Below are 22,804 nucleotides of genomic sequence, written 5' to 3'. Positions count from 1 at the left end.
TTGTACACTTTTTTTAAATCAAATAATACACCAATTGTTGGCCATGCTGAAATCGTTTCCACTAGATTTTTAAATTTAATAAAATAAGAATCCTATGATATAACCGAGTACATTTTATGCCCTGATGGTGCTGTTGTTCATTACTTGATTTCAATATATTAATTTACCGTCAATTGGTATTCATGTACTATTAAAATTAAAGTGACGGATGACTGCAGTGATTTTCCAACGAAAATGCCAGTGTCTGAATCCGATTTAATATTTTATTTTATTTTATTTAAGAAAAACCAACAGTCTTAATTTCAAAACAGAACAAATAATAAAATACATAACAAAAGACCAAGTAAGGTCTGTTCATACCTATCCAGCACGACCCGTATCCTGCAGGTGTCATGCAAGTGCGGATAGTATTCTTTGGTACATTCTTTATGGACGCGCATGAATGCGTAAATGCGCATGCGCGAATGGAGTATGAATACGTCCATATAATGTACCAAAGAATACTATCCGCACTTGCATGACACCTGCAGGATACGGGTCGTGCTGGATAGGTATGAACAGACCTTTATAGGTTTCCGCTAGTAGTAGTAAACTAAAATATACACGTATTCATACATGAAATTTCAAATAAACATAAGAAAAAAGAGAGAAATTAAATTAAAAGATTAATCAAAAAATGATCTAACTATTGCTCGCCTTGCTTGCTCATGCGTATTATCAAAAATATTAATATGGTCTCTCACTAATCGAATAAAGGTTTTATTTGCTCGCCACAAAAAAGAGTTTTGTCTAATTAGAGCTCGCATGTGGAATTGCAATTGGGGTATAGGTACGCGACGATCTGCTCGGTATTTTTAAATATATTTTAGATTAACGGACAATCGATTAAGCCAGATAATAATTTCATAAGATACATAATATCTGCTATTTCTCTTCTATGCTGGAGTGGAAGAATGTGATGATTTTTACATAAATTTAAGTAATTATTGGAATAATATGTATATGTATATCTTTAGTGCGATAACAAAGGTAGCGATAAATTTCTTTTGAACGTTCTCAATTCTATCAATATAGGTAGCATATTTCGGATTCCACATCTGAGACGCAAATACAATACATTCATCTCCGTTCAACCACAGTTAAAATATAATTGTGATATATTTTAAAATATGACATCATTGCGTCGATTTTTTCGTATGGCAATAAAAAGTTGATACATCGCTACAGGTTGAGTTGGTAGAGCCGCAAAGCATTGGATCAAATTCGGACATTCGCCGCTTGTCCTCTGCAGTAGCGTGTCGCCGTCGTGTCCTTCAAATCATGTAAGTGAACACATTCGCATACAATACAATACAATACAATACAACACAACACAACACAATACACATATCCATGTTGCGTCTTGTCTTTGCCTGGGGTGCCACCCTCGCCCCCCCCCACCCCCACCCCTTCGTTTGCCTTAAATTGCGAATAAACTTTGATCGAATGTCACAGCTAAAACCTGTTATTGTATTCAATTTCCAATATCATCATCATCACATCATCTTCGTCCTCAGCCCCGTCTCCATGTTTGTCGTCCTCGATTTGAACGTACGCACCTCCCGTGTAACTTGACGTTTGCGTCATGCTGGTGTAATTGTACAACTGTGAAGGCTATCCTGCCGGCCGGAAGTCGAAAGCCCGCGCAATTCGAGCCGACCAATCAGAGCGCTTTATTCTAAATTATATTGCGTTATTCTAAATTAATCGAAACTCTTCCGTTGGCCGTGACATATTTTTAAATGTGCATATGTTTTAATTTAGAAAAAAACTTTATGCACTTGTGGATATGAGCTTTATAATAATACTAATAGAATATGTTGATATGTGATATCGCCGCGATCGACTCACATTCGTATGTATGTATGTATTTATATTGCAAGGAATATAATTCCGCATCGAATAATGCAAACGAACTAAATAATTATCTTTTTACGGCATTCGAAACTCTCCCACGTTATTGTACTCCAATGAACGTAAAAATGTTGCGGATTGTTTAATAAATTGTCCATAGTACAGCCATTTAATGAATTACTAGACGTTTACGACCGCCATTTTGAATGATTTTTGTAAAATATTGATTGGCTTGCACCTACGTGTATTCGAGTTAACACTTTTTTATTATTGCTATTGTTATGTTTTATTATGTAGGACATATTTCGATTCGCGCAATTGACCTCGTCCTACAATATTGTCGAATTAATTGACGATTTTCAAGCATTTTTAGCCTCGTAAATGAAGTTATATAATCTTCACCGCATTGTAGTAATTAATCATCGACATGTTTTGTATTCGAGTCGTTCTTTGCGTTGGCATTTGAGTCAGGGTTGCTAAAATGGATTGGGCTTTTTTATTTTTGTTCAATCGACAACTTTTTGATGTATTTTATCAAATTTCGAGTTTATAAGTTAATAGTTGAGTTTAAACATTAATATAAGTAGGAATTTTGATTATGTTTATTATTAGTGTTGGCGATAAAACTAATATGGATTGTGACGAATAATATAACATTTTAAAAGTTAGTATGCTATTTTTCAAAAGAAATTACCAAATTTTGATATAATAATAGTAATAAAATTGCTCATTACTATTACAAGCCTCTTCTATATTTCAATTCGCTCATTGGTCTGACAAAATATGTATATTATATCCTACATTCTTCCGATTGTTTTGAAACTTTGCCATTTTGCGCGGTTTGGTCAAGAATGGATATTCAAATCAATTCTGCCAATACGGTGGTGACAAATAATCGTAATAGACACGTTTAAATAATACAACAATTTTGACCATCTTGACGTCTTATGGTAAGTAGACTTATATATTTCCTTTCCGTCACCCTCTCGTTTTGTCAGATTTTGATTGTTTAAACGCCTATAACTTTTTCTTTTTCACACTATATTTTATAAAATTTGCATTATAGGTTCTCATTATCTCTCATATATATTTTTACTTCACTCATAGTGTTAATAATAAATGTTAAAATGTTTATATTATAATGGTGATAAATCGATATGTTTGTTTGTGTCATCGCTTTTAAACAGTAATTTGCTGTGAGTCATTCTTGATCCGCGCACTGGACCAATCTGGGATTTCCAATTTTATGTACATACATACATACATACATACATACATACTATAAGAAGACCATTTTTTCCAAATTCAAAATCAGGACGTTTTTTCCAAAAACATATTTCTAAATACTTCAATTATTTAAAACGGGGGTACCATTTATCGGCCCGGCAAATAAAAATAATGCCCCACTCTAAAATAGCTCGCACGACAGATTCGGTTTTTGCCCGGCAAATAAAACGTCAAATAGGTTGACAGCAACAAAAATAAAATTTGACAAAAATTAATACCGACCCTAGCAACCTAATCTTAAATGAATAGGGCCAATCCTTAACCTAACTCAACCTAACCTAACCCTTAAATATATAAGTGTTGGATTACCCAGTGAAAATGTAACTGCTTATGACTTACCTATTTGACGTTTGATTTGCCGGGCGAAAACCGAATCTGTCTTGCGAGCTATTTTAGAAAGGGACATTCAATTTATTTGCCGGGCCGATAAATGGTACCCTATTAGCAATTTGCTATTTAATAATAATAATAAATAAATTAAAATTACATACATAATATTATTATTTGTAAACTTGTTTTCAATTTTTTTCCTCATAAAATGTTTATGGAGTTATTTACTTATTTTATAAATTGAAATTAATAGCAATAAAGCACAGTTAAACAGTTTTTGTAAAAAATATAACAAGGAACAATTTTTACTGTGTCATTAGTAGTGAAAAGTAGATATGTAATGACTCATTACATACCTACTATTACGCGTTAACCCGTGTTTTTATTTAAAGGTGATGATGTCAGTGTGGAAATAACTTAATAAAGAGTTTGAATCAACTTCAATATCTAAACTAAACGTGTGCAAAGTAATTGCATCAAAAATTTTCAATTGGCAATGGAAGCGTTTCTCGATAGTTACACCGTAATTTTTTTTTTATCTATATATATACACAAACGACCTTCTTTTTTTATTGAGAAATGAAAACGAATGCTTGCCATTAATCGTCGCGTTTTATATTACGATATGCATATTTTTAATACGACATTCGAGTGTTTCATTCGTCATACTCCTCGACGTTCTGTGACGTCACCTTCCAATTGAGTCGATGAACCAGAAGTCTGGTGTTTTCGACGATGCATAATACTGTCTTCCGTGACTATTTGGTTAGAACGATGCGTCACATCATGACCCAGCGTTTGTGTTCACATGCATAATGCCGTGTTTATATCAAGCGATAACTTATACGACATTGGCGAACTTTCCGCCTGTCTTATTATGCCAAGTTCCGGCGCTCTACCTGGGAAAATCACTTTGTATCCATTAGAATGCAGACAGACTGCAGTAGTTGGCAGGTTGTGTAATGCCCCCCCCCCCCCCTCTTGACGTTGTTCACGAGTCGCGACAAATATGTATATCTTTTTGCGCAAGGTTTTTGTCGCAGAGTTGGCTCAACTTCAATAAGATTAAAGGTCTGAACGCACTGTGCGTCAGTCGACCGCTACGACACGACACGGCAAAGTTATACTGTAGCGTAAGCTAAAAGGAGCCGCCGTTATAATTGGTTTCGAGGATTATCTCCAGACTAAGTGCAAGTACGCTAAACAATGACCACCGAATTGGCGTAGTAACGGCAACCGGGTCCCTTCTTAGAACTGACAGCGATAGCGTGGGACTGTATGTCGTGGGAATACATATCCGGGTACATGCCTAAACAATAGGGAAGTAACCGGACATCGAAGATGCCCTGAGCGACCTGGGACCTTTATACGGAGGTACTTAGACCTTATCAATACATTCTGGACGGAGCACTGGCGGTGCGTGTATCTTCTTAATCACCAATAAATGCTGTGACATGACTTTGGCCTTTTACTTGGATCCTCCACCCACCTCTATGCAACAATACAAAAGGCAACTCATGTCTCATACAATTTCATACAAACAATGTCACGTACTGACGTGTCGTGTCGTATCGGTCGACTGACGCATAGTGCGTTCGGACCTTAACCCTTTGAATGCTGACCAATGCCTATCGGCGTTTTGCCAACAAGTCAATGAGCCTGAAATACACCGATATGCGTTGTTTTTTGAATATGTAAAAAATAAACAAGAATACTACCCGCTAAGCATTGCATTGAACATGGGTCGTGTAATCCTTGTCAATGTTTATAAAGACTGGTTTACACGGGAATTTCTGAATTTATAACCATACCAGAATTTCCCGATAGAAATCCCTAGTTGCCGAGTATTTTAGATTGTGGCTTGGCATTTAGATTGTGAGCATTACATTTTAACAACAATGAAGAAGGTGGAACTAATTTTGGAAAACTACGTTCATTAATAGACTTGTTTTATTTATTTTATATTGCGAGATATATTAGAGAGTCTAAACACACCTTGACTAAACTCGAAATCCTCGGCGGTAGTGATATAGGGTTTGTTTCGACAAGCTAAAATTTTTATACCTGCTTTCTATTGGATTTCTGAGTAATTCTAGTTGGAAATGTTGGCGAAATTTTCAGCGTGGCGGGCTTTCAACAAAAAACACGTCAGCACTCAGCGGCGTGGACTTGTGGTTAGCATATTATGCTTTCGTGCAGAGTGGTCGCGAGTTCGAGTCCCACTAGAGTCCCGCTGCTGGCCAGATCTTGGTTTGTGACTCCTGGTCGATCGTTTCTTATCAGAGTTTGCCAATTTTTCTGATATTCATTGAAAAGATTTATGTAAAATTGGCTTCTCCTATTTCTCTTGCTTAATCTCAAGTTATTCAGCGTCTTCGCCAATTTGATTATAAATTGCTGCAAATTTCTCCATAGACGTCACTGTGGATGTTTGTATGAATTCGCATTGTATAAAATGCTTATATATGTATATATGTACATATATTGATTGTATTGTATCTGTTTAAGTGCACTCTTCACTTTGGAGCGATCTGTAAAAGCGAGTGTTTATGTTCTATGAAATAAAATGAAATGAATGCAAAAATTTATGCTACTACGTATAATCGTATAATTGCACTGTATTATAAAGAGGCATGCGTATGAAAAAAATTCTGTTGAAGCAAATATTTTTCAATTTTAAATAAAAATAGACGTTATGGAATAAGTTTACTTGTAAAAATATTCAACCGCCGTACATTTAAAAAAAAAAATTACATTCCTTAATGGCTCAACTTTTTCAATTTGAAAGCTTTTGCTTGGCAAAGGCCTTAAAATTTTAGGTGTTAAGGTCTGACCGCACTGTACGACAACCCAACGATCCTTCACTTCACAACAGTACGCGACCAAATATTGTTTATATGAAATTGTATGAGACATAACGCACTGCACGACAGTCGCATGACGTAGAACGTCACTTTGCGTCAAAGTTGACTTTTCGACCAACTTTGACGCAAGGTGTCGTTGAGTGGGGGTTTGCCTTGCGACAATTATTCTCCTTCATATCGTGACTTTGAAATAGCATGTAGTCATAATCTTTTGGGGTTTCTCGATTGTTCTTCTTCCTCGCATATCAAAGATACTATAATAGCGTCCATTTTGCTCCGAGGTATCGAACGAATGATTGACATAATCTGTTGTTCAAGTGCGGTTTACCTAATATTGTCGCACACTGTTGTGAAGTGAAGGATCGTTCGGTTGTCGTATAGTGCGGTCAGACCTTTAATTGTCATATATGATAAAGATTTGGAGTATGTGAGACTTTCGTAGACCTATCTTTCATCATGCTAGGTATCCAATATGGTGTCACTATAAAACGTCTAACGACACGTCTACGACAAAATGATAACGCGACATAATGCCTACAGACAAAATCATTTCTTCGTAGTCGTTTTGTTGTGGAAGAGAGGGGGGGGGGGGATAAAGTTTCAGGGCCCGGACTACTCGAGGGGCCCTACTTTTTTATATCATACTTATTCAATTATTTAAAAAAATAGCAATTAACATATAGGTATTTTTGTAATAGTTCGCATATTAAAAATATATCTATAAGATCTTTTTTTTAGTTTGTCATAAGGATATTTTTAAGGGCCCGGCCCTGTGTACAATATATATTTATAACATTTAATTATTGCCATAAGTATTTTTTGTAAGGGGGGGGGGGTTAAATTAGTCGTACTATAAATGAGGTAGTCTCAAGCAAACTGTTTGGAGATGAACTTGGCCGAACGAAGGTCAAAGATATTCTTAGATAAATCGTGTGGAATTTCGCACGCGAAAATTTTATTTGAGTTTTTTTTTATTACACATTTGAATATTTTTAAAAGAAGGTTGTGAAATTGTGTCTACATACATGTAACGTATCTCAATTGCATGTATTATGTAATATTAACATATGCAGGGAGAATGCATTGTCGTTTTTTGGAAAATATTCGACATATGGGACAAATATTACGATAATTTAACTCTACGTTTGAATTAATCGCACTACTAACTAACGAGGCAATATGAAATACAAATAAATTATGGACTTATTTTTTCAAATAAAATATGTTGGATCAAATAATAACATGTTGGTTTTTTTTTAGAACTGCTCGATTTTATCTTGTACGTACGTACTAGTTTAACCCATGCGCAGCCGTATACTTTCGGTCGTATTCAGATTAAAAAAACAAACTAGTAAAAAATTATATAAAAACTTTCAGGCCAAGTTTCGTTTGTTCAAGTGCGTCACGTGGCGACAATACAAGAATTTTAATTAGGTTTTTGAGTTTTTTTCACTGGATCAGTAATTATTAAAATAAGCATAAGATGAATTGTGAACACAATATATGAAAAGAAAAGTTTTTAAAAGTCTAAATCAGGGCTGTGGAGTTGGAGTCGGGCATTTCAAGCGGAGTCAGAGTTGTAAAAAAATCAACCGACCCTGACTTATTTTTTTACCATTTTCTTAGTAGTATTAGGGCCGGGCCGCACCGTGCAACTTTGTCGCCCGACTTGTTGCGCGACACGAAAAAATGTATGGAAATGTGTGCGACAAACAAGTTGACGAGTGCGGCATGTCCCATCTACCTGCATGCATTGGTCTGGTCGCCCTCAACCAAGTTGTTCGCGAGTTGAGCGGTGCGGCCCGGCCCTTACGGTATGTGTCAACTAGAGCAGCATTTCTTAACTTTTTTTGGACTGTCGTCCCCTTTTTTTATGATTTTTTAGATTAAAAGAATTTCTTTCATTTAAAATTCTATATATTTTTTAAATATATTAAACATTTTAAAATAAAATTACAAAAAAAACAAGATTATTTGTTATATAATAAATGTCCCACATTGACAATTTCGCAATAAATATCGAATTTATCTCAAATTTTATGATTTATTAAAAAAGTAGGCAAGGGGCGCCTTCGGCGCCCCACATGTCGAGCGGCCTTGGCACTCGCCTATTTGCCATAGCCTCGCTACGGCACTGATAATATCATTAAATCTAACTTGCATATCCTCATGAAGCTGCTTCAAATGTTCAATATATGTATGTATGTATACACAGCGATTTTTTTTTCTATGTAACGCGGTGGAACGGCGTTCCGGCACCTTTTTGTCTTTTTATATTTCAAACGAATATTCCACATAATATAATTTGAATATAATCTTTTCCGATAAAAACTTGACAAGAAGTGAATTCCGGCACCTTTTTTTCTTAAAAAAAACCATCATTGGCTACTATTTCATTAGAAATAGTAGCCAATGATGGAAATTGTGCTAACTCACGTCGTCCAATATTAATTTTGAACAGATTGAGCTTTCCAAGAAAAGTAATAATTACATTTTTACACGTTATGAGATTACAACATTTTCCTTATAGTTGTTTGTTTAACAAATTATATTTCCCAAATATATCTGATAAATAAAATATATATATCGCATTTTGCACCAACTATCTCTTCCCCAAATTTGTTGTAACTCATAAAGTATAACAACACAGTTACAATTATACTTTTTTTAAAAGATTTTTTATTGCCATTTTTATTTGTGTATTAAATTCATACACGTATACTATCTATGTACTTATTTTTATTTATACCTATTTAATTACCAATAATTCAATAAATTGGGTTACATGTTAATTTTTTATTATTATTTTTTAATTCCTTTAATATTTTATATTTTGAAAATCGCTATTATTTTATACTTTGGCAAGAAAAGTCGATCTTTCTCAAATCGTTTAAGTTGGAGTCGGAGTCGATTCATAAAATAAAGTCGGAGTCGGTAAATTTTGATCCGACCCCACAGCCCTGGTCAAAATCTAAAAATATGGCGACAATTACCAACGTGTAAATAGTGGGACTATAGTAGATCTTTTTGAAATCATTAGCCTTTTTTAATATGATAGTCATAATTCATATTTTATTCCAATTTATACCAAGGCGTTGTTAAAAAAATTTGGTTCTTCAGGGGCGAAAACCCACTGAATAGTACGGAACGTCACGTCCTTGGCTCCTCGCTGTAACATTGGGTGCTCCCCAAACCGAATTCGGGTTGGGGAGTGCACGTGCAGAGTGCATGTATTTTTTTCCTGTATTTCTTCAAATATGGGATTCACCGTTATCGATCATTGTCAGGCAAGGATAGAATATCACCGAAAACACTCCAGGGTGTGATTTTTGGTACTGTGTACCATATATATGGGTTAGGGGTGCTGCGTTTTTTCACATGTTTGAAAGTATATATCTTAAAAAAAAGCTAGATCATGAAAACGTGATCAGTGATCGATTCTGAGTTCGAATCAGTCAAAATCTCGAATTCGAATTTTCGCATGATCACAAAACTTCATCTATTGTTACTACGTACTAAGGCTTCCAATCCCGGGATCCCGGTGTTTTCTAGCACCGTGAATCCCGGTGCTGAAACTAGTCTGAATACCGGGATTACATAGATATGGAAAAAACATAAAGCAATCATATATAATGAACAATGGTGGGAAGAGCAATGACAGTCATAGTCTATTTGTTTGCCACCCGTTTCGACGCCGGCTTGCCGTTTCCACGAAATGGTATGAACGGCCTGTATTTTGTCGCAGATATTGTGCTCAACCGCAATGATATTTGAAGTATATTTTAACTGATTCGAACTCAGAATCGACCACTGATCACGTTTTCGTGATGTGTGTGTGTGTGTGTGTGTGTCTGTGTTTCTGTGTGAGTTTCTGTTTGTTTATTGTGTGTCAGTGTATTTTGGGGATTTTTTGAACACTGTTCGTCCTATCGAACTGAAACTTAGTATTGGTTACTGAAATTTTTATCGATACACCGTATTTTTTTTCAAATTGTTAAGTTGACCGGAAATGGTACCTCCCCTTATAGGTGTTCTCTTCCTTTTTAAGTTTTTGATCTAAATTATCTCCCAGACCACTCATCAAATCGAACTGAAGTAGAACTTTAGTCTGTGTAAGTTTTACTACATTTGTGTTCAATTTGTATTGAAAATGCTCATAGCCCGTATGTGTGAACGTGTATGTAAATACATATGTTCGATTATCGAATTTTGTTTTTTATACTTCTTATATTCCTCAAATACATAGATAAAGTCGTAGGTTGGTCACATCCGAATTTTTTACATAAAGTAAATGTAAATTTTTACATAAACCCAATGTTAATTTTTTACATAAAGTAATTTATATTGGGTGGATTATTTCAACTATTTGTAAAAACCAAATCAATGAATTAAAGCGATGTTTTTAACTTTATTTTATTACATTTTCGGATGAGTTTTATTTAATCTTTATGGATGCGAACCGAAAATTTAAAGAATGTAGCCAAACTCTCAAAATTAGTACGCCAATATGCGAGTATTTTTTGCGTGAAACATCGGGAGAGTTTGCAAAATGCAATTGAACGTTTTTGAAATATGAAAACATGCAATTGAACTTCTTTTTCTTATACATTTGAAATCCCGGTGCTAGCACCGGGATCCCGGGATCGGAAATTCCCAGCACCGCAATCCCGGTGCTGAAGTAACCTTCCGGGATTGGAAGCACTACTACGTACATAGATTTTCTAAAACTCAATTTGCTTTCAAAGTGCATACAGTGGGAGTAGAAAATATTCTCACACGTTTCTTTTACTATTATTAAAACATTTGTACGGTCTTGACGAGTTTTTCAATTCCTCACCAAATCGTTCACGAATTTCGAACTTTTTAGTGTTAAACCTATTAGCAACTGGCCAGGGAATGTTTTTATGGGCACACGTGAATTAAAGCGTATTGGTGAGTCATAAAAAAACTTTTCCATCAAACAATCCGATACACAGTTTCTCTACTGAGTATCGGTCAAGGCTGTCCACTCGGATCGATAGCGTCACGCGACGCCACTGAGACTCGCCAAAAAATCAGTGACATCACATGGACAAACTGGCCAATCGGCACACGAAGAGACAATGTCACGTGACACTTTCAAATACACTTTTTGAAAAAAACAAATGCAAATGGTTTTTACAAAATCCAATGTTACTAAATTTATTCATCGATTATTTCACATACATACATTTCGGTTATTGTTGATCATAAACTCTATCTGAATTTTCAATATCAACTGACCCGTTGCATCTTAGGTCAAGTCCGAAATAACAATTTTTTTTTAATCTATCATTCTTGTAAAATTTTAAGGTTGTTAGCTGCAAGCACTAATAAATTACTCGGATTTGGGTTGGTTTGTTTATTATGGACTTTTTAATGGTATGTGACTCATCGCCGCGATTTTAAATCTGAGTGTATTGATCGATACTATTAGTTGCTCATAAAAAGCTGCGATGAATTCCAAAAATCTAATATACTAGTGTTGTACCCGATGATATATCATCGCATGGGTATTGGCATATTAAGTTATTAAATAAATAAAAGAAATGGGTCGTTGGTCATGCGCTTCGGTCGGGGACGCGACAATTGGTGCAAGTCCAAAAGGTTCAACGACAAAATGTGCCCGAAAATTAGTGCACTGACAAAATGTACCCGCGACAAAATCTTCACGCGACATAATGTCCACGGAAAAAATGTTCAAGCGGCAAAATGTAGATGGTGGTAAATTCTCTGCCAAGCGGAAACATTAGTAGTGATCAGTATATATATATATATATATATATAGAAGTTTTTTCTTTTGTTATTGTAATCGTATATACGTTTTGGCAGTGGTTTACCTGTGACGTACAAATGTATGTCGAATCGAAACGACTATTATAGTAGGGCGAGCGTTATCTCAGACAGACATACGGAATAGAGATATTATATACATATATGATATGATACTTTCGAAAGAGATTTTGTATGTAATTACGGATTATTCTGCAAAAGGCGATGTCGCGCAAGTCACTACAATCTCGATCGCGGAACATTTGGCACTCAAGTTCTCACAATATTTCACTTGGCACTTCAGTTCCGATTTCAGTTCTAATTACCGGTTCCGATTTCCGATTCTCATTTCAGTTCTGATTTCAATTCCTTTTTCAGTTCCGGTTCCGGATTATTTTTTCATTGCCGTATTCGGATGCATTTTCAATTCCGTTTTTCGGTTCCGGATCTGGGTTCCAAATGATTTTTTTTTTCGATTTCTACTCAGTCATGCAATGATGTATTTAAGATATTTAGTTAGAATGGCTGTTTTATGTTCAATTGAATTTTGACTGTTGACATTGGTTACCGGTAAAAATTGTTGACATTGGTTACCGGTCGATATCTAATCGGCTTAAGTTTCGGTTGTCGTTTAAAATAGTTTTTACTGTACATTTTCGATATTTAAGCACATTAACAGCCTACAAAATCGATGGGACGTATATTTTATTTACATAGAAAACCTCTCTTATCAAAACACATATCACCATCAATACATATTTTATCACATTGTTTACGTTATCGATATTTTTTCCCATATTTAACAACATTGAGAAATAACGTTCTGGTATAAGTATACAGCGCATATTTCATTTAATTTTACATGCTTAAAATCATATATATATATATATATATATATATATATATATATATATATATATATATATATATATATATATATATATATATATATATATATATATATATTATGCCGCTTTGAATGATTTCAAGTTCTTGTTTCTCAAAGGAGTATTTTCTTCAATTCAATATATATATATATATATATATATATATATATTATGCCGCTTTGAATGATTTCAAGTTCTTGTTTCTCAAAGGAGTATTTTCTTCAATTTTTAAAAAAATAATCAGTAGTTTTAATCAAAATGTAAGAAACTTAAAAAAAAATTTGCACTTCACATGCAACTTGTTCAATACATATATATATACAATACAGACAGTGTGAACTATGTTAGTGCATAAACTTAACTAGTCAATGTTTCAAGTGATCACTTGACTTAAGCATATGTATGTTTTAGTCCAAGTGTTCTCTCCGGTCCAGAGATTATTTTAACCTATTTATCTGGTAGACTGCGTTCATCATTATTTTCATAATTGAATGTGATGTATGAGTGAATTTTGATTTTCTGTCTTCCATTCGGTTTTAACAGGGATGTTTTGTATTTGACTAGTTCTTGTACATATACAGTACCCTGCCATATTACTTGAAACTCTTGCCATATTCGTAAACTTTCACATTTTTTTTCTATTTGAGAACACCCTCGTCAACTGAATGCTTTTTTTGTATGCACCTATTATTGCGTGACTTCTGGTGACCCTACAAATAAAATCAGACCCTTTTTTTTCATTATGCTTAATATTTACTCAAGTAACCAGATATGTTAATTAACACAAAGTATTATTTTAAACAATAAAATACATAATATATCTCGTAGTTTTGGCTTAATTGTGAAATAATCATTCTTCATACAATTGAGACTTATCGTTGCCATTGTTCAACAGACGTGACGTCACATAAACGAGGTTTCAGTATGGTTCCACAAAAAACTAATTTCGACTGGTATATATTCATTTTAAGCAAATTGAATAGGTTGCATTCAACTCTCAGTAATATATTCAACCAATTTTGAACCTTAAAACAGTTGAAATAGGCGCATATAAGGCTCAAAATCCCGTGCAAAGTTCAGAAATTCTATGTAAGACAGCCGCGCTACAGACTTGTCGCGCAAAGCTTCCATAGAAGACGGCCGCGGGCAAACGGTTAATATATCAACGAAATGCCGCAAATTTTATTGTCCTTTCATTAAAAAATCAATTTACAATTTTCAAATGAAAAAAAAGGCTATTATTAAGGACCACACTTAAATTAGTAAATCGTTAAAATCCACTTTATTGTTTTTTTTTAATCTTTTTAATTGTCCTAATATGGCCAGTGTTTGTCATCATTCATAGGCTGGCCCTAATGGACGAGCTTAATTAACACCGTTTTGATAAGATTGTCACACCTTTGATCGTAACGTTTATGCATATATTTTTTTTATTTGCAGAAATCATGCACATCACAAGCAAGGATCAATTCGAGACCCAGTTGGCCGAAGCGGGGGGCAAGTTAGTGGTGGTCGACTTCTTCGCCACCTGGTGCGGACCATGCCGCATGATTACTCCGCGCCTTGAGGAGTTGGCCAATGAGATGGCCGACACGCTCGTCGTCCTCAAGGTACTAACATCGTCCAAACAAACGCCTATTCGAGCAATGTACACGAAATATGTTTGCTTATACTTGATGTATTTTCAGGTGGATGTCGACGAACTGGAAGAGTTAGCCATGAAATACGACATCAAGTCATTGCCCACCTTCGTGTTCTTCAAAAATGGCAACAAAATAGACGAATTCACCGGCGCCAACTTTGACAAGTTGAAATCCTTCGTCGACAAGCTCAAGTGAACAACCCCACGAACAAAGATTACATATATATTTTATATACATCTATAAGCTCGTACTAACAACGGCCTTTTTATGCATGTCAAAGTGTAATATTTCCACGTAATTTTTATAAAATAAGATTTTACCTCTTAAATTCATGTTATTATTATGTTTTGTATTTGAGAATTGTTTTTCGTTTATCGTCACCGTTAGGCAAATGAATTTTGAAAATGAACTCGACTATTCTCCTCACTGTACACCGTTATGTTGTGTTGCAATGCATTTAGCGACGTTTGATTGTGGAAGTCTTAAAATTATCTTCCGTTTGTTTATTACTTATATTCCTGAGTGCATTGTAGAATAATGTTTTATAGATGTGTAACAATATATTTATATTGTGATGTTTCATTGCATAAAATAAGAATAAATTAATAAATGAGTTTATTAAAAGCTTGCTGTTTATTGTATAATTACTAAAATCTTTATTCTCTTAATAATAAAATTACCTAAAAAAATCGGTATACAAAAGACAATCCACTATTTATTTGTAAAAAAAGATATTTATTCATGATTAAATAAATACAAGTGGGATAATTTGACTGAACGCATATTTGTACAAATTTTAAATTACTTCCTGTAAAAATCTAGATGGTTAAAATAACAAGTTACACATTTTAATCATTAATCTCTTCGTCCCTTTTTGTTCGAATGACCGTGGTCTTGATAGTGGTCTCGTTTGCGGCCCGACGACGATGGTGCAGGGGCCGGAGGTGGATTAGGAACTTTGTCAGCTCGTTTTACAGTGGACAAGAAACGATCCAAACCGAAAGGATCAAAATCAGCATCAGCACCACGATTGTTCACCTACAGAAGAAAAATAAATCATAATAATCAAAACAATTCACAAATTGTATGAAAGATAATACAAGTAATTTGTAATTACTTGTTCTGGGGGATCCCGATGTCCACCACCATCTCTTTCAAATTGTACGGGACCCGCTCTCGACTGTTGCCCTGCCCATTTTTCAGTACCGGAGAATTCTTTATCAGGTACAAAACTACATAGAAAAGAAAATTAGTTGGTAAATCGATTCATATGAAAATTGAATTTTTTTTTTTACTTGGCTGTAATTACCGATTTGTTTTAATTATGGTTTCGAGATCGCCACCATAATTGTCTTTATCAATATTTTTAGTGGGACGGTAGAGATGAGTGCCGAGAGAATTCTGATCGCGCCATGGTTTGTCGTATACATTGTAAGCTTCGTCATCTGCAAATCCTGAATCCATTCCTTTGGAAGTGTTGAAAAGTCTTTGATCAAACATTCCCTCTCCGGATAAATTAGTTTTAGCTGGGAGACCGAGAGCAATCTGTTCCGAGATATCTCGTTCTCTTTCCTTAACCAACTTAGATCTACAAAAATGTAATAAAACAAATATATCAAAATTTCTAAGATTCTACAGTTTTTTTTTTAGAAATACATTAGTTCAATAATAAGTACCGTTTATCAGGTGCAGCACGTGCGATGTTACGATCGCGTTGTCTTTCCTTATGTCTTTCAGCACGCAATCTTTCACGTTCTTCTTCTCCCATGTCGGCTCCACCTTCTACAGCGGCACCAGGAAGAGGCACATTTTCCAAATCTCCATCACCATGAGTTCTAATTCCTGGAATTTTCATCAATTAACAAAAACAAGCCTACAACGATGACATATAAATGTTGAATTGTAATTTTTACCATTTCTGTGGTCACGAGCTTTCTGAGCCATCATCCTCAAATGGTCTTCCTTCTTTTCTTTTTCCCTCTGCGCTAATTTCTTTTCAAGTTGAGCCCTTGCCTCGACGGCCTCTCTCGCTTTTCTATATTGAAATAAATAATAAAACCACTTTTAATAAAACTCATCTATTAAACTACTCACGTTAAATTATAAAAAGAATAAATTTAACCTGTCGGCGATATATAACGCTTCAGCGAGTTTAGAAAAGTTTTCATTGATGTGAACCTGTTGAAGTCCTCTTCCGTCAGCTGCCAACCTTTTATCCAAAGGTATCGTGTAACCTAAAAGCGTAATGAAACTTGATAAGTTTACATTTATACTGGACTGTCATAAATCACATATACATATATATTTATCTAACATTTTGGACCATTGTGGCATTACAGGAAGAATCTAATGCACAACAGTGGCATTAGTGGCAAAAGTAAAAAATAATACAGCATTTAACACAATCATAAAAAACTCAATAGTAATAATTAAAATAAGTAAAAATACAAAGAAGGTAATGTCTTGCACCTGCAGCCTGTTCCGATCAAATAAGAACAAGCTACAAATACAAAACATCCCTGCGAGGCCCAAATGGAAGAGAGTAGATTAAGATTCCACACATACATCACATTCAAATTAATAGAATAATGATGAGCGTAGGTTACCAGATAAATATGTTAAAATAATAATCGATAATCTATGCTCACTCAGGTGGAAAATATCGCAATTCAGGCACGGCAGCAACGATTTCATTGAGAAGTCGAATAGCTGTTGGAATAGGAGCCATTCGAAAAAGAGCTGTGCGATCAGGAGGTACAACCATCAAATGATGATGTCTACCACACACATAGTTATTCCAGCAACAATGGGCATGACGTATTACCACACAGTAGCTGGAGAACGAAACGAAGTAATGACAAGTTCCTCCAAAGTTCAAGGGAATTATACCCAAGCATGCCCAAAAGGAAAGGAGTAGGATAGAGATATGGGTAGAACCCATACTCTTTCTTATAGAGAAAACGAAGAAATACTTTTTGCACTTTTTCAATCATAAGAGAGTAATTTGCTTCATGCGGATTCCACACAATCGCATTATACTCGAGCTTACTTCTAACAAGCGAATATATAATTTCGAATGTAACCTTTAGCATTTTTCCAATGGCTGACGCATGGTGGTACTTTCCAATCCCTCTGCTGACGGACAGAAACACGCCTCGGAGGCGAATGCAACACCGGAGCTGGAGGTGACGGTGCTCCTCGTGGTATTTTACGACTGATTGCAAACTTGGGCGGTTCCATCGGATCAATTTGTGCTTCGACCATCCTAATAAACAGAAAAAATACATAAAAATTGAAACATTTGTATATACATACATACAACATATTCACTGTTATTTATTTAACATATTAGCCACAGTGACATTACAGAGATTTAGTAATAATAACATGATAACAGTAATAATAACTTATAATAATAACAATATTAACACAACATCATTAAAATCATAAAAAAAAAAGAAAAGAAAAAACATAGATAAAGTAATAACAATCATTAATATTTATAATAGGCAAAATCAACCACTGGCATTCCTCAACAACCACTCAACCAGATTAGTATATTTTATATTGAAGAGGTCAATTTCACCAGAAATCCTGTTAAGCAGATATATCGCTCTAGATATAGGAGCCGTTGACAACATATTTGTGCGAGCCACAGGAGGAACAAACAAATCACGATTTCTCAAGTCCCTGAATTTACAAGGTGCATTAAACCTAAATTCCTTTAGAACCTGACGATTGTGTATTATCCCATTCAACAGCTTAAAAAAGTGTCTTCCCAGTAACATATTCCGACGAGACTCCAATGAGTTGAAACCTAACGCCCCTAATAGGAATGCACTAGGATATAGCCAAGGATAATAACCACACTGTTTCAAATAAAGATATCTGAGAAATCGTTTTTGGATTCTCTCAATCTTCAATGAATGAGTTATATGGGTAGGATTCCATATAATAGAAGAAAATTCTAGAATACTACGTACTAAAGATTCATAAAGAATTTTAAGCACCAACGTACTCTGGAAAGGTTTGCTAACTCTTAGTAAGAATCCCAGCATTTTTGTTGCACGCAAACAAATATTGTCTATGTGTCGTTTAAATTGAAAATTATTCGAGAACAAGACCCCCAAATCACAATATTCATCTACAAACTTTAATTCAACACCACTTAGGCGATATGGATAAATCAAGCGATTTGAAGATCTTGTCACATTGAGAACACAGCATTTTTGAATGCTAAAAAATAATTTATTATCGACAGACCAACTTGACAGCGCATCTAAGTCCAATTGGAGAAGGGCTGCATCACTATGAGACTTAACTGTCATAAAAAGCTTAAGGTCATTGGCGAATAAAAGAATTTTGAAAATGAACTCGACTATTCTCCTCACTGTACACCGTTATGTTGTGTTGCAATGCATTTAGCGACGTTTGATTGTGGAAGTCTTAAAATTATCTTCCGTTTGTTTATTACTTATATTCCTGAGTGCATTGTAGAATAATGTTTTATAGATGTGTAACAATATATTTATATTGTGATGTTTCATTGCATAAAATAAGAATAAATTAATAAATGAGTTTATTAATTTATTCTTATTCTAAATGAGAAGGGCTGCATCACTATGAGACTTAACTGTCATAAAAAGCTTAAGGTCATTGGCGAATAAAAGATAGTCTGAATACTTAATTATTTTTGACATGTCATTAATGAAAATTAAAAAGAATAATGTCCCTAAGTTGGACCCCTGAGGTACCCCAGAATATGAAATAAGAATATGAATATGTTATATACCTGATGACTCTTTGTTTGGCACCAGAATTGAAGGCAGCACCTTGTTGAGCCGGAGTGTATCTTATATATTGAGCAGGAGCCTGAAAAAAACAAAACAAAATGAACGTAAAAACAATTTAAATACCTTTACATACATATACAGATGTAATTTGACTTACGCTTTTTTCGACACATCGGACAGGCATTGCCGCTGATATCTTCGAACTGGTGAGTTTCTCCAATGCTTGTCTCGTTTTTTCCGTCGTCTCTTGGATTTCTTCATCGTCTGGCTTTTCAAGTGTGGGATCATCTTCTGCTAAAACTTCAGCCGGTAGCAAGTCACTAAGTTTTGAATAAATAATCTGTAATATGTAATAATAGCCCGATACAATTTGTACGTTTCATTGACAACAAAAAATAGTACGAAATGGTATGAACCTTGTCTTTGGAATGTCCTTGTCTGACGATTGCGTCGTATTTGATTTTTCCAGTCTCATCTAATCGGACTGATAGTACACCGCCTTTGCTCGACAGCGCTGGAGTATCCCGAGTGTGCTGACCCATTCCGAGGGGATGTTGCGCAACCAGGATCTCCGGAAAAGCTCCACCATCTAAAATTCAATGTTAATATGATAAAAAACATCTTACTTTTAGTTGTATGTTTAGATGATTTTGAATCAATTACAACGAGTTTCACGTCTTATGAATTAATTAAGTTTATATGACAGGTCCTGATTGATATTGTGTGCTATTGTTAAACATAACGAAATGGCGAATTAAAAGAAAGTAGAATATACAAAGGAAGAGGACTGTGTAGAATAGAACCTCGATTATCCAGACTAATTGGGATTGAAGATAGTCCTGAGACCCCGCTTGATTATATTGATTGATTATATCTACATAATTTGTCTTTTAACCGTTTGCCCGCGGCCGTCTTCTATGGAAGCTTTGCGCGACAAGTCTATAGCGCGGCTGTCTTCCATAGAATTTCCGAACTTTGCACGGGATTTTGAACCTTATATGCGCCTATTTCAACTGTTTTAAAGTTCAAAATTGGTTGAATATATTACTGAGAGTTGAATGCCATCGATTCAATTTGCTTAAAATGAATATATACCAGCCAAAATTAGTTTTTTGTGAAACCTCGTTTATGTGACGTCACGTCTGTTGAACAATGGCGACGATACGTCTCAATTGTATGAAGAATGATTATTTGACAATTAAGCCAAAACTACAAGATATATTATGTATTTTATTGTTTAAAACAATATTTTATGTGTTAATTAACATATCTGGTTACTTGAGTAAATATTAAAATCTGTATTTAAGGTCGAAAACTCGATTGCCAAATTCGCGAAAAAGGTTGCCGCATACAGGGCTTGTTCGCTATATTTATTGCCGCGGGCAAAGGGTTTTCTTTTCCATATTGGTGATAATAAAAATAAATAATTAAAAATAAAAATCACGAACGTAAACATTTGAAAGTACTATCAATTCCTCACATACAAAACAGCAAAATCGTAAAACTTGTGTTTGTTTTTAACAATCCGGATAATCGAGGTTCTACTGTACATATATTGGAATGCCACAATAGTCATAGTTGTGCTAATTCCTAAAAAATATTAAGATTATTTTGAGGAGTTGGCTGAATATATACAATACAAATTAAGAGCATAAATATCAAGAATATACGTACAAGATAATATTCAAATGTTGTGAATTTTGATAAACATTTGTAGTCAATATGATAATAGCCATATCCATTTCGTTATTCATACTTAAACTAGTTGTTAGTGTTTTGAAACAAGGAAAATGAGACTCAATATGTTAATTACCACCAAAGTCTGGTTCGGCCCGAGGCACCCATCCTTTCCTCTGTCCATAAGGTGGGACACTCGACTGTGTGACCAGTAATGTGGTGGTTGCTCGTTGGGCTGCCAGAGATCTTCGTTCATCTTCCCGGTCCCATACGGCCTGGCTAGGCGCCGGTAGAATGCTGAAAAATAAAAAATGTTGGGCGTAAATACCTCGTTGGAGCAAATGACAGTTGAGTGATTTTTGACGACCGAGCGGGCCACATGTGGTAGAGGCTCCGAGGCTCCGAGGCTCCGAGGCTTCGAGGCCCCACGAGTGGCATAGAAGTAGGGCGCTTCTCCATCGCCTTATTTACTCGTTGGATTATATGATACGAGATGAAAACTCACCTCGAAAGCGCCATCGCCATGCTAACGTCAATAATAACAAGATGGCGGCGCTGGCAGCGCGCACCACTGTCAGAGAGCGCACTACTGCCAGCTTCGGCTGCAGTTAGTGTTGCCAGTATAAATATGCACTCGACTCGACACTTTTTCAAAAAAATAGTTATCAAGTATCGTTACGTTGATTTATAAATATATGGTATGTCATCAATTCTAATAAATAAAAATGTGCACCATATTGTGTTTCATTTATTTATTTATGAATGAATGAATGAGGTTGATCTATTTGGTATTTCCCTACATCAATTCAGGTCTAACATCAAGAGAATCTTGACCGATTAATTAATTTCTTCTCCTATTCTATTTTTCCAATATTTTTATACTTTAGTTTAGTTATGTAATGTGCTATTTAATCATATTATAGCTTTCATTCTTTTCTTTTTCATTTGTTTATTTTGTATTTACTTTTTTCATTTGTTTTATATTTGTAAATTTCAATTTCTTCTTATATTCTATTTTATAACCTTTTCCAAATATTTTAATACTAAAGTTTAATTATGCAATGTTCTACATATTTTGTCATGCCTTTATTCTTTACTTTTTAATTTGTTTTCCTTATATTTATCTTTTTCATTTTTGTAAAAATCTACTATTGGACTCGGATGTTACATATGTTATTTATTTACTATTTGTTTTTTTATACATATCTATGTACATCCTGTCTGTTGATTTTTCAATTAATACAATAAAATAAAATAAATTTATTTATTGAAAAATCAACAGACAACATATGTATGTATGTAGGGTTCGGTGATTACTAGTCAAATGTGAACCGGTCACAGGACAACCGGTCGCTCTAGATCAGTCACACGTGATCACCCGTCACATTAAAACTGGTCACGAGAAAACTGGTCACACCCTAAAATCGAATAACCAGTTTTATCGTGACCGATCTAGAGCGACCGGTTGTCCTGTGGCCGGTTCACATTTGACTAGTAATCACCGAACCGTATGTAGAAATGTATAAAAATAAAGAGATAAATGTAACAAAGTAATATTTGAGCCCAATTAGGGACTTTTACAACTTACAATATATATTTTAATATATAATTTCGAAAGATACTTTGTTTGTATATAGGTT

General features: G+C 34.8%; 2 protein-coding genes across 3 annotated transcripts; one reads left to right on the top strand and one right to left on the bottom strand.

Moving 5' to 3' along the window:
• The first annotated feature begins 1,230 nt into the window (after window positions 1-1,230).
• Trx2 (Thioredoxin 2) lies at window positions 1,231-15,477 on the top strand. The gene is made up of 3 exons (XM_077428038.1): window positions 1,231-1,322; window positions 14,492-14,661; window positions 14,740-15,477. Exons 2-3 carry the CDS (start codon window positions 14,497-14,499, stop codon window positions 14,887-14,889), a joined length of 315 nt encoding a protein of 104 aa, XP_077284164.1. The 5' UTR covers window positions 1,231-1,322; window positions 14,492-14,496; the 3' UTR covers window positions 14,890-15,477.
• Bx42 (Puff-specific protein Bx42) lies at window positions 15,315-21,799 on the bottom strand. Of its 2 annotated transcripts, none has more exons than XM_077428035.1 (12): window positions 21,670-21,799; window positions 21,301-21,461; window positions 19,904-20,076; window positions 19,645-19,827; window positions 19,487-19,566; window positions 17,778-17,959; window positions 16,817-16,928; window positions 16,608-16,729; window positions 16,371-16,536; window positions 16,004-16,282; window positions 15,812-15,926; window positions 15,315-15,732 (listed from the first exon to the last, which is right to left on the bottom strand). In XM_077428035.1, the coding sequence occupies exons 1-12, from the start codon at window positions 21,687-21,689 to the stop codon at window positions 15,550-15,552; spliced, it is 1,776 nt and encodes a 591-aa protein (XP_077284161.1). In that variant the 5' UTR covers window positions 21,690-21,799; the 3' UTR covers window positions 15,315-15,549. The 2 variants fall into 2 exon arrangements, with proteins under 2 accessions (XP_077284161.1, XP_077284163.1); XM_077428037.1 differs by having other exon boundaries at window positions 15,550-15,704; window positions 15,841-15,926; window positions 16,371-16,512; window positions 21,670-21,777.
• Window positions 21,800-22,804: the final 1,005 nt, after the last annotated feature.

Source organism: Arctopsyche grandis, chromosome 3 (genome assembly GCF_051622035.1).
Source record: "Arctopsyche grandis isolate Sample6627 chromosome 3, ASM5162203v2, whole genome shotgun sequence".
NCBI classification, from domain to species: domain Eukaryota; kingdom Metazoa; phylum Arthropoda; class Insecta; order Trichoptera; family Hydropsychidae; genus Arctopsyche; species Arctopsyche grandis.
The sequence above is the reverse complement of the archived record's forward strand: the minus strand, read 5'-3'. Positions and strand labels throughout refer to the sequence as shown.